This window comes from Physeter macrocephalus, chromosome 19 (genome assembly GCF_002837175.3).
Source record: "Physeter macrocephalus isolate SW-GA chromosome 19, ASM283717v5, whole genome shotgun sequence".
Classification (NCBI taxonomy): Eukaryota; Metazoa; Chordata; class Mammalia; order Artiodactyla; family Physeteridae; genus Physeter; species Physeter macrocephalus.
In genome coordinates, this window is record NC_041232.1 from 79,917,193 (window position 1) to 79,929,976 (window position 12,784).

Here is a 12,784-nt window from a genome sequence, read left to right on the forward strand (position 1 = left end):
CTCTTAGCTTTTGTTTGTCTGAAAAGCTTTTGACTTCTCCATCAAATCTGAATGAGATCCTTGCTGGGTAGAGTAATCTTGGTTGTAGGTTTTTCTCTTTCATCACTTTAAGTATATCCTGCCACTCCCTTCTGGCTCCTAGAGTTTCTGCTGAAAAATCAGCTGATAACCTTATGGGGATTACTTTGCATGTTATTTTTTGTTTTTCCCTTGCCTCTTTTAATATTCTTTCTTTGACTAATTTTTCTTAGTTGGATTAATATGTGTCTTGGTGTGTTTTCCCTAGGGTTTATCCTGTATGGGACTCTCTGTGCTTCCTGGACTTGGGTAACTATTTCCTTTCCCATGTTAGGGAAGTTTGCAACTATAATCTCTTCAAATATTTTCTCAGACCCTTTCTTTTTCTCTTCTTCTTCTGGGACCCCTGTAATTTGAACGTTGGTGTGTTTAGTGTTGTCCCAGAGGTCTCTGAGATTGTCTTCAATTCTTTTCATTCTTTTTTCTTTATTCTGCTCCTTGGCAGTTATTTCCACCATTTTGTCTTTCAGCTCAGTTATTCGTTCTTCTGCCTCTGTTATTCTGTTATTGATTCCTTCTTGTGTATTTTTCATTTCAGTTATTGTGCTGCTCATCTTTATTTGTTCTTTAGTTCCTCTAGATCTTTGTTAAACATTTCTTGTATTTTCTCAGTCGGTGCCTCCATTCTATTTCTGAGTCTGGATCATCTTTGCTATCATTATCCTGCATTCTTTTTCAGGTAAATTGCCTATTTCTTCTTCATTTATTTGGTCTTGTAGGTTTTACCTTGCTCCTTCATCTGTGACTTTCTTTTTTGCCATCTCATTTTTTTTTCTTTATTTTATGAGTGGGATTGTGTTCCTGTCTTACTGGTTGTTTGGCTTGAGACTTCCAACACTGAAGTTTGTAAGCTATTAGGTAGAGCTATGTCTTGGTGCTGAGATGAGGAACTCCCTGAGACCTCACTCCGACTAATATTCCCTGGGGTCTGAGGTTCTCTGCTAGGCCAGTGGTTCAGACTCAGAGCTCCCACCACAGGAGCTTTGGCCCGACTCTGGGCTTGTGAACCACGATACCACAAGCCATGTGGGCAGCAAAAAAAAAAAGAACAATAATAAAGTAAAAAATAAAATTAGACTAGGAAACTAACAGATATGTTAGAAAGAATATAAAAATAAAAATATAGATGAATCAACAACCGGAAGGTACATAAGTACCACAATAGTAAAAAAGAGGAAGAGGGAAAAGCAAAAAAAAAAAAAGGGGGGGGGAAAGACCTTGGCTGTGGAGGGTGGGGCCTAAGCAAGGAGGAGGTTTGGGCGGTGGGCAGAGCCAATGCTTAGGACCCCCAGGGCTGGAAAAGGCCCTGGGAGCTGTGTGGGGGGGGTGGAGCTTAGGCTCAAGGAACAGAAGTGGCCCAGGCGTGCCCCCCACCCCTGGTGTCAGAGGGCAGCAGACCTCAGCTGGCAGCCCAGTAGGCTTCCTGGGCTCGAATGGGTGGGGCAAAGGCCCTCCTCTCCTCTCCTGCTCCTCCAGTCTGGGAGGGCCCCTCCTGCCTGCCTCTCCTGATCTCCCTGGCCTCCCTCCTATGCCTCCAGGACCAGTGAGGCCAGGGGGTATGGGAGGGACTTGAAGGGCAGGGGACTCGCCTGGGAGCTCAGCAGGCTCCCATGCCCAAGTGGGCAGGGCAGTTGCCCTCCCTTCTTCTCCCGTTCCTCCTAAAATACCCCTCCCACCTGCCTCTCATAATCTCTCTGGCATCAGGGGCACCAATCCTGTCTGGCCTCCATTTCTCCCCCTAAGTCCCCCTACATCCTACCAGTTCACTTTGGGGTCCCTCCCATCTCCTTGGGCATCAGAGTCACCCACCAGCAGCCAGCAGGCACCCTAGTTGTGGGAAGATGTTAACTCCGCATCTTCCCACACTGCCATCTTGACTCCACCTTTCTCATTGTTTTACTTTGCATTTTCCTGATGACGTATGATGTGGAACATCTTTTCATATGCTTATTTGATATCTGTATACCTTCTTTGGTGAGATGTCTGTTATCCATAAGTCTTGGGCCCATTTTTAGTTGGGTTGTTTGTTTTCTTATTGTTGAATTTACATAGTTATTGGTGTATTTTGGATAACAGTTCTTTATTAGATATATTTTGCAAAAATTTTTTCTTTGTCTGTGGCTTGTTTTCTCTTTCTCTTGGCATTGCCTTTCTAGAGCAGTTTTTAATTTTAATGAAGTCTATCTTATCAATTATTTCATTCATGGATCATGCCTTTGGTGATGTATCTAAAGAGTCATCACCAAACCGAAGGTCATCTAGATTTTCTCCTCGGCTATCTATCTTCTATGAGTTTTATAGTTTTGTACTTTACATTCAGGTCTGTGATCCATTTTGGGTTAATTTCTGTTCAGGTTTAGTGTCTGTATCTAGAGTAATTGTTTCTGCATGTGGATCCCTCTCCCTGTATTTAAGTTTGGCATACATTTAGTTTCAAATTAGTTCCAGGACTACTTACTTTTAGAAATTCTCCAAGGATTTTAAATGAAATTAAAGCAACTAAAATACACATGACATTACCTATTACTAAAATTAGTCATTGCTCTGTTGACTTTTGGTAAAAGGGAGTGAGCTATCACTGAGCTATAGTTAACTGTGGACAGGAGGGAAGTAGACTGATTTAGGAAGAGGTGTCCCCACTTCTTATTTGTGATTCCACGACACAGTTAGAGGAAGAGTGTTAAAAGATCCAGGGGAGGGGGAGGGGTGGCATCAGCAATATGCACACTGCATTTAAGTTTCAGTTTTCAGACTTTTGAATGTGAATCTACAGAATCACTTCTCCTGAGCTAATTTGCAATGAAGCAAGGATCAAAATCCCCAAAATATATCAAAACAAAAGAAAAACATCAACAAAATCTTTGCTGCAGTGTAGTACAATGGATTCAGAGTGTGTTGGTTGCTATGGCAAGGGGATATGCATACATCAGTGGCTATCTGTTAGCATGGTGCGGGTGGAGTGAACTCACAACTGGAATCAGAGAGACACAGTAGGTGAACCATGGCTTGGACTCTTTGCTCACCTTGAGAATTACTTCTAATCTTAGAACTCCAGGTTCCTCCTGTGTAGCACATACAAACTTACAGGATTATTGTAAGGATAAGAAATAACCTATATAGATCTTTACCAGGAATGTATTAGGTCCTCAGTAAAAGGGTAATCATCTCCTACTGCTAGGAAATAACAAGCTTCCTGCTTTTTACCTCTTACTTCCAAAATCACAGTGCTTGTAATGAGGTTTTATAGCTGACTTGTCTGAAATGAAAATTCTGAATATTTGCAACCAATTACTGGAACATCCACATTGTTTTTAGGTGGCACTTCACTGGCCTGCAGAACGCCATATTGTGCATTCTGTTGGGGTTTTTCTCCGTTGAAAAGGTCCATTTACAAGATGCCATTTTGATAAAACATTATGAAAAATAATACACTATGTCACCTGTCATTACTTGAATTGGCTGTTGGTATGTTTTGTTCTTTAGAAAACATATTTATGACAGGAAATATTTGTGTTGAGTTTGAAAGTTTAATAACTATTTTCCGTAAATAATTCCTGCCTCATAACACTAAGCTGTAGGAAGTATTTTCCATATTTTATAAATGAAAAATAGAAGCTCTCAGGATAAAAAGAATTGGTACTCAATTCTAGGTCATTTTACTGAAAATCCTCTGTTTACCTCGCTGTATTTACCTATCACAAAATGCAACGCAGCCATGACAGCATTAATAAGAGTTAAGAGTAAATGTACTGAGAAATTCTATTGGCATTAAGTAATGGTGAGTAAATAACTGGCTCTTCTAGGATGCTATCTTAATTTCACTTTGTGCCCAATTGTTGTAATTGAAATACAGAGGAGCTTTTTCCTGGAGACTACCAGTATGTACTTTCTCCTTCCTTCAACAGGTCCTTATGAAGCACTGACACAGCACGTGTCAGGTACCAGGCTGATGAGCAAAATGACATGGTTCTGGTTTCATAAAACTTACGTTCTAGTTATCGAGTTCACTGCAGTCTATTATTGATGTCCTTTCAGCAGTATCAAGCAATGACAATTCATGAAGATCTAGCTTATCGATGAATATGTTTAGAAATGACTGAATCGTTACACTGCACACCTTAAATGTGTACAGTGCTGTATGTCAATCATATCTCAGTAAAACTGGAAGGAAGGAAGGAAGCAAATACATAAACACATATATATACATATATACCTATATAAGTAAAATAAATGACCCAATATTTCATCCTTGGGAATAATCACAATTTTACATTTTTTCACAAGAAACTCAAACGATTCTTAAATTCACCCTTGCTTTTAAGCATCAGTGACTACTTGTTTTCATACTTATTCTCCTGAACTGCTAATACTTCATGATTGGACTCTTGGATATTCTAATGTTCAAACCTATTTCCTACTTCCCTTTATTGAGATACTCTTAGCTTAATTCTGCCTCTCTGCCTTCTTAAACTTCAGGTTTCAGCTTAAGTATTGTTTCTTCAAATAACCTCCTCTGATTACCTAATTTACTGCAGTTCTTTCCCATAGCATCCAGGGGTTTTTCTCCTTTACAAGATGCTTCCCAATTTATACTTATATATATACTTGTATTTTGACAATAGTATATCCAGTGCCTGAAAGATACTCAATAAATATTTGTTAAACAGTTGAATAGTTGGATATTTATATATTTTCTCAATGTTTAATATTCATAAAATTGGAGGTCATTAAATCAACAAATATTTTAGTGTTTACTCTGGCTAGAATATACTTCTACATTAAAAGATTTTAGAAAATATTTTTCAATAATTCCTGTATTACCTGAAATTCATTTAAGAGTAGTACCCACTATTAGTTAAAATTCATAGCATATTAGAGTTAGAATTAAAATGTTCTAGAATGTTTCTCTTGATCATTGGAAGCAAATCAATAGAATTCCATTTCAGTTTGATCAGTTATTAGAATTGCTTACAAAATCCCTGAAAGTTTAAAATATTACCTGATCTTTCTTTCATCATTTTAACTTGCATTTAATTGAATGGCTTTTAAGGTGGTAGATTTTCATATGATTCTTAGAAAAGAATAATCTTACAGGAAAGAATTTTGAAAAATGAAATCAAAAATAAAACTGCTACTAATATTTATGATCCAATTTTCACAAAACCTTCACTTTTTTTGATATGTGTTGTATGCCTAAATTTATCAGATAAGTGGTATGTCACTAAAAATCTTCAAATAGTAAATAATCACACATCATTATTTAAGCTTTGTTGTTATTACTGTTAATATAATTCCTTTCTTCAATTTTTTTTTTAAATTTAGAGTTTACTCATTCAAACCATCTATTACTTATTTAAAATCCTATTTGTACCTCTTATCTGTTATTAGGTATAAAACTGACTTCAGCAATTTCTTTTAAATGCCTACAATTTTACAAAGACTTGACATAGCCTCGTATTTGTCCTTGACCAAGAGTACATTTATTCTCCTAAAATTAACTTTTCATCACTAAGTTGATGACTTTTATTACAACTTTATTATTTTCATTCTGATAAGGGATGTGATGTTAGTCAAAAAGTTTAAGCATTAATCTTAATAATTAAAGACATGTCATGTTCTAAATTGCATTTTGAAATACTGTTTTCACCTCATATCCCAAACAGGCATCCCAAATGTCAAATCACGTCATCTAAAATTTGATCCCTTAGTTTATTATTTTTAGTTGATAAACAAGGTCTAGTGCCAAGAATGTAATTTTAATTTCTTGTTTTTTAGAAGCTAGTGCCTCACTTAGATTTGGGAACAGAACATTTTCGACAATAATGGCACAATTATATGTGTATGAAAAAGCAGTTTTTAGACTTTTTAAATCAGAATTAATTTCCAAAGATATTTTTGAAGTCTAACAGTTTCTTAATGTTGACTTCTCTTTTAGAATTTAAAATGTCATGAGAACTACTTCAAAATAGTATAATACTGTTCAATACTTTGCCATCAAGCCATTTAAAACTAAGTGTAAAAAGTAATTTTCAATCTTTATCCATAACAGTTTTAAAATACCTCATATTTTAATCATGTTGCCAACCTCTATTCCCTGAAAATCAAATTGGCCATTCACTCAGGTGAGTTTCACTATATTGTATAGTACTTTAATCATGGCATTTATGATATTTTATTACATTCACTTGTCTTTATTTGCAGTGCCTACAAGTTGAAAGCTATAGTAAATAACTGAATGAATGAGTGAATAAATACATGAACTATATCCATCCAACCAGAATTGCCCAAGAAATGATTTTGTGCCTTCTAAACTGATAAATGTTTATCAATTGAGTGGAGATTATTGACAAAATATTATCAGTTTTTCACTTAATGTATTTATTTGACAATATGGTCTGTTTGGTTATAGAAATAGTGCCATAACCAAGAAGGCAGGTGTATTTATCTAGGGCATGATCTGGTCTTAGGACTTTTGTGTTGTCCTCAACTTTTCAGACAAATAGAGTTTTCTTTTTAAAAATTGTATAAATGGACATATCCACGAACCTTTCCTAGTGGAGGCCTGTTTGCTGGGTGCCTGGCCTTTTGGCAATTACAAATGCTACATGTTGCTTTTCTGTGTTTTCTGTGTTTAGCTAGAGAGATTGCAGGCTGAAAATACATCCGAGTGGGACAAGAGGGAGATACTTGAAACAGAAAAACTAGGACTGGAGAGAGAAAATAGAAGGCTAAAGTTCCAGGTGAAAGACATGGAAGATCTCCTGGATAGGAAAAATAGATTAATTGCAAACTCTCAAGGTCCTGATTTCAAGAAATCACAAATTGAACTACAGGAAAAAAACAAGGTATGGGTACTCTTTGGAAGCAGATGTTCTCACTTTCTGTATATTCCTGCCCTGATGTCTAGTAGATGCTGCTTTAACTTTCACATACCTCAAATCTGAATATTTTCTTTTGTACTGTCTCATATCTGATAGTTTGATCTTTTCCCATTGTAATAAAAAATATATATAAAATGTTCATGATAGGAAAAGAGAGTGTGACAAATTTTGTATGAAGATGTTAGAATATGACAAATTGAGAGTGTCAAGCTTTTCCAAACGGAAGAAAAACATGAAGCAAGGGATGAACCTTTGTGTGTTTTGTTTCCTGTTATAACTTTGTCTCAGTTTTCCACACAACTGATCTTATTTTCAATGAGTATATTTCTCCATTAATTTGGGCAACTATGTAATAAGCATTTGTCAGTAGCTATGGTAAGTATCTGCGTAAACATTTAAATGTAGCTGGTTCACTCCTATTTGGTTTCTTTTTAGTTAGTCTCAGAAAAATTATTTTTGAGTCAGTTAAACACATCGTGTTACAAATAGCCTTTATAGGCTATGACATAAATGTTAAAACCAGAATTAAATTCAAATTTTGACTTTGGGAAATTTAGGTTGTTTTGGAATTGTTTTGTCCTAAAGCCAACAGACATATTTATTGCTATGGATGGGATTTTTTTGATAAATGGTTTTTAGATTTTTTAAATATTCTCTTAGTGGCAGTTGTAATTTATGTGTTTTAGTGTCAATATGCTACAAAACATATACAGCTTGTTTCTGTTGCTTCCATGAAAGTATCTATAGTACCTTAATGCACAATTCTATTTTTTTCACTCAATTCCTTTAACAGTGAGTTAAAAGTGAGTTTGAAAAGTTCATATTTTTGAGTTATGTAAGTAGTTCATACTCATATGAGCTCTAATAGCTAAATGGGCAGAAGAATTGAATTCCATATCACTTTTCCTTATTCTTTGTGATTTTAGGGATTTATTGCAAATGCAAGATTAAATTGGATTAGTGTTTCATGACTTGGCAATGCAAATATCTAAAGTTAACTGTTATAGTCAGTGATCATAATTTTCTATTATACGGATTCATAAACCATCTGTAATGGTGTATGGTTCTGACATGTACACAACATATAAATCTGTAGAGAAATTTTTGCAGATTGCCAATTGTGAAAGCACAATTGTTTCAATTATGGAACAAGTTTTGGTCATCAAAATATCTGTTTCCCTTTGGTTCACTTGAACAGAACAAGCATTTATTTATATTATACTCAGTGTCAGTCACTGCTCTAGATGCTGGTGATGTGAAGATTGATGAATCTTTTATATATTTTTTTTCATTTATTTTTGGCCGCGTTGGGTCTTCATTGCTGTGCGCAGGCTTTCTCTAGTTGCAGCGAGCGGGGGCTACTCTTCGTTGCGGTGCGCTGCGGTGGCTTCTCTTGTTGCAGAGCATGGGCTCTAGGCGCGTGGGCTTCAGTAGTTGTGGCACGCAGGCTCAGTAGTTGTGGCTCGTGGGCTCTAGAGCGCAGGCTCAGTAGTTGTGGTTCACAGGCTTAGTTGCCCCGCAGCATGTGGGATCTTCCCGGACTAGGGTTCAAACCCGTGTCCGCTGCATTGGCAGGCAGATTCTTAACCACTGCACCACCAGGGAAGTCCCAAGATGAATGAATCTTTATCCCTGCTTAGTATGGGCTTAGAGTCTGTCTGGGGAGATATACACAATATATCTATGTGTAACAATATACACATAAATTGTTATCAGTATTACGTTGTGATGATTGCTAAGAGTAAAGTGGAATGGGAACTCAGATAAAGAAGTAATTCACTCTATTCCACTTTGATGCCTTTCTAGTTATATCAAACTGTTATAGCATAAAGTGTTTCATTTAGGAAATATGAGGGCTGATTGGGGTCCGTTTGGAGCTAGTATATGTGCCAATTGCTTGTCCTGTTAACAGGCCACCCTAAGTTTAGACCTGGGCTCTTTGGGACCAATGTAGTTCTTTGGCCTAGAACTGAACAGACCTTGGAAACTAGGAAGATTCTGGAAGGTGTGAACAACTCAGTGGGTGTGCTCATCAATCAGAAGACTATTCCCTAAGTGTTTATCATTTTGATGGCTGGGAGGAGGTGTTAGCAAGTTTTTACAATCTTCATTAAGAATTCAGACTCGCCACTTAAACCAAAATAATTACTTGTCACGGAGCAGCTGTGGGTCAAAATCCTTGGTGCCACAGAGATCCCCATAGGTCAAAAATTCAAGATTCAGATGTCCCCAAATGTCAAATGAATCAAAGCTGCATATGGAACATGCCAAAGGCCAGGGAATAGTATAGATGTCATTACAACACAAAGCTAAATTGTGGTTTTAACATTTCAATAAAAACTAATCTATATGTATAAAATTATGTGCATAAGTACCATAAAGGAGAAACATGTATATGTATGTATATAAATACCCTATAGAATTACCAGATATCTAAATGCATAAAAGTACTATATATGAGTGAGATGGGCAGATAGGTGCTGGCATATGAGACACAACTGTAAACATCACTCATCATCGGCCTCTAAAAGAGATGTAAGCTATCTTACACATTATATTTACATCTAATCACATTTAACAAATATTTGTGGCAGATACAATTCTACTTGCTGCTCATAGAAATCTCCATATCAATAAATTTTGTTAATTTCTTGAGTTTTAACAATCTCATTATTCCATGAAATTTTTATAAATCCTATTTATTTGGGAGGGGAGGACTTTTACATAGTGTTTTTGGCTTTAGAATTATAGGGAATGCATTTTTAAAGAAAATGGCTTTCAATTTTAAATTGTACTATTAATTTAAAGACAAAGATCCTTCCTCACATGAGTGATTTCATCACATAAATCTCCATCTGGTAGTTGCTTTTATAGCTTATGTTTAAGGCTATGTGTGTATCAATTTTTTTACAATTAATAAAAAGCAGTATACCTGAATTTTTAATGGCTAGATTGGAAAATTGTTACTCTAGTAGTAGCAAATTATTTTTAAAGCATAAACCACTGCCACAGACTTTTCTAGAACAACTTCAGCACATGGATCTTTTGGTTTGTCATTGCTTTGGGTAATAGTTGCACTGTTCCATGGCTTTAGTATAATCGACAGAGCAACTGATATCTGATAACGGACCTTCTGCAGCAGTATTGAGGATACTCTTGTCAGAATGAAGCTGCATTTTAAATGATGGCAAAGATGCTTGAGAATAGCTTTGGAAAACATAAAGGAATCAAAGTGTGTGGTTTAAGAGGAGAACCATGGAGCTACATTTGAAATTCTGACTCCACGGCCAATAGGTAAGTGTACTGGCAATGCCTGATCATTAGTCTGTGTATCTCCATACAACATTTTTTTTAAATCCACTTATGGATATGAAGAAACACATATGTTGGGATCATTAATATTTCATATTTTTAAAAACATATTCCAGGAAGTCAGTAAATTTGAATTCAGTTACCTGAAAATTTGTTAAAAAATGTTCTTCATTTTCTTTCACAAGATCAATGTCACTAAAAATTTGAAGTGTATTAAAAATTATGGTGATATCTAAAGTAGGGTGTTCCTGTCACACTGTAATGTGGAAAGAAATTACTAATACTTTTTTTAGCTCCTACTTTTTGAGTTTCCATGTTATGAAGAATAATAAAATAAAAGATTTTAAATTAGGAAAATAGCATCTCCATATAACATAATCAGATTAACATATTATTCAATTAATAATCATTAAATATAATCATTTAAAAAATGCTAAACTCATAAATCTCATACAGGCATAAAATGAACACATGTGAAAGGTTTTATTTAATCCATTCATTCCTGAAGAAACCAGTAAGATGTTATAGCCAGTTGAGAGAAGTATCTAAGTATCAGACAAGGGACAACGAGGAATGCTGAAATGAATTTGGTTAATAGACGCAAAACTGATTTTTTCTGCGAGGGGTAAGGACATAAATTGCACTGCCACCAGGCAAAATTAATCTGCGGCTCTATGGACGAGAATAATATGCATTGCTGTGGGTTATCTAGAAATTACAGAGTTGTGTGTAAAATACCTTAAAGACACTGAAAGTTGCTGGTCCCTTTAGAGTGAGAAAACCCTACCTAGAGGACTGTGTTAGAAAGGACCATCTTCTCCAGGGCTTGGTGAAAAGAGAAAAATAAAAATAAACAGCTGTATGTACTTGACTAATTCTAATCACTTTTTGAGCTCTTACTTGTCCCGTTTCTCCCTTTGTTCACTTCTCTGAACTTCAGGACAGAGGATAAGATAAGAAAAGATGAATGAGAGAAAAGGAAATGAAAAGTGGGGTTTGTGACCACCATAAAGTGATAAAACATAACAAAACAACCAAAGAGGAAACAGACACATATAACCTAATATTTATCAAAATATGTCATCATTTTGCTGTAATGGAGAAAAGTAGAACTGCAATTCCCAACGATTTTTTAAAAAATTATGATACGTATCCTATAAAGGCTGATTTGCTTTCTTCAATGTATGGCACAGATTGTTGTGCTTGTGAAGCCTTAATTCTGTTGATGTGTGGTATATGTATTTCCCATTGCAAACAATACTTTTCCGAGTGAAATGTTACTGGAAAAAGTGGTCAGTATTCGACTGAGCAAAGCCCCATGGACTAGTCGACATACCTCTCATCAAGCGCTTTGGAAGCTTGTTTTCTTAAATCATTCTGGCCACTGAGTCCCTTCATTCAGGTCACATAATGGGTCATTCTCAGAAAGTTAATGTGACAGAGTGGTAATTGATGTGTCTCAGGAAAATGATGAATTAATCGGAAAGTGGAAAGGCCATCAAAGTCAATTCCTAATGAATTTACTGACAGTGTCCATTCCTTCAACAGGAATGGCATTATATTTATTTTGCTTGGCAACTTTGTCTTCAGAAATATTTTGTTTCCATTCAGTGGTGTAGCAGTCAAACCTATGGATCTGTTAATTTTTCCCCATTCATTATTGTTCTTCCAAAGCCTGCTTCTACCCATAGAATTATTGAACAATTTAAGAATAAACAATTATTTTATCTATTCTTTTACTGTTGTGAAATAGTAATAATTTAAATATAGAACATCATAATTTGATATTATTAGATATTATCATTTTATGTCTTCCTTTAGCTGTTCTTAGCCAGCTTTGTTCCCTGAGATACATTAGAAATTTCAACTTTTAATATAGTTTTTAATATAAACTTTTATTACTATAGAGACTTTTAGATATATGGAAAATTTTAACCCTTTTGTATGTGAAGTATGTTATATTTTGTTTATAAAAAATGAAAATAATTTATTTTGAGGAATGACGTGTATATCAAAACACTAGGCTACACACAAGACATTCTTCAAAATAAATTATTTCATGAAACTTAGAAACACACCCATGATTTCATATACATTTTAACAAAGGTGAACGGGATTGTGTGGATTGGGCAGAATAATGTCCTTTTTCCCAAGAATTTCTGAAGTTAGCAGAGAGAAAAATGCTTAAGTACCATTCATTAATGTCATAAGGAAGGTATCTACTGAAAGTGCCCCACTGAACTGAAATAAATCAATATACTGCAAAATAGGGTGGCATTTACTTTAATATGATTGCTTTCACCCCTTCTCAAATACACACGCACATGCAGGCACATACACATACGTGCACACACACACTCAATGCATTGATTTCTACAAGATTAATTCTAAAATAGGCATATTAGTTTTCTTCCTGTTTTGTGATTCTCTACTGGAGCAAAGGTACACACATAAGATTTTGTATGTATGAAGCATTATTTCTAGGAATAAATTATTGCTGGGTGGAGTTTCAC

The 12,784-nt window shown here is 35.4% G+C and overlaps 1 protein-coding gene across 1 annotated transcript in view; it reads left to right on the forward strand.

Moving 5' to 3' along the window:
* CCDC102B (coiled-coil domain containing 102B) overlaps positions 1-12,784 on the forward strand; it is a 179,388-nt gene that overhangs the window by 53,137 nt on the left and 113,467 nt on the right. The window contains exon 5 of the mRNA XM_024133904.1: positions 6,714-6,923. Within this exon, the coding sequence (XP_023989672.1) occupies positions 6,714-6,923 (210 nt within the window). The remainder of the gene's footprint in view (positions 1-6,713; positions 6,924-12,784) is intronic.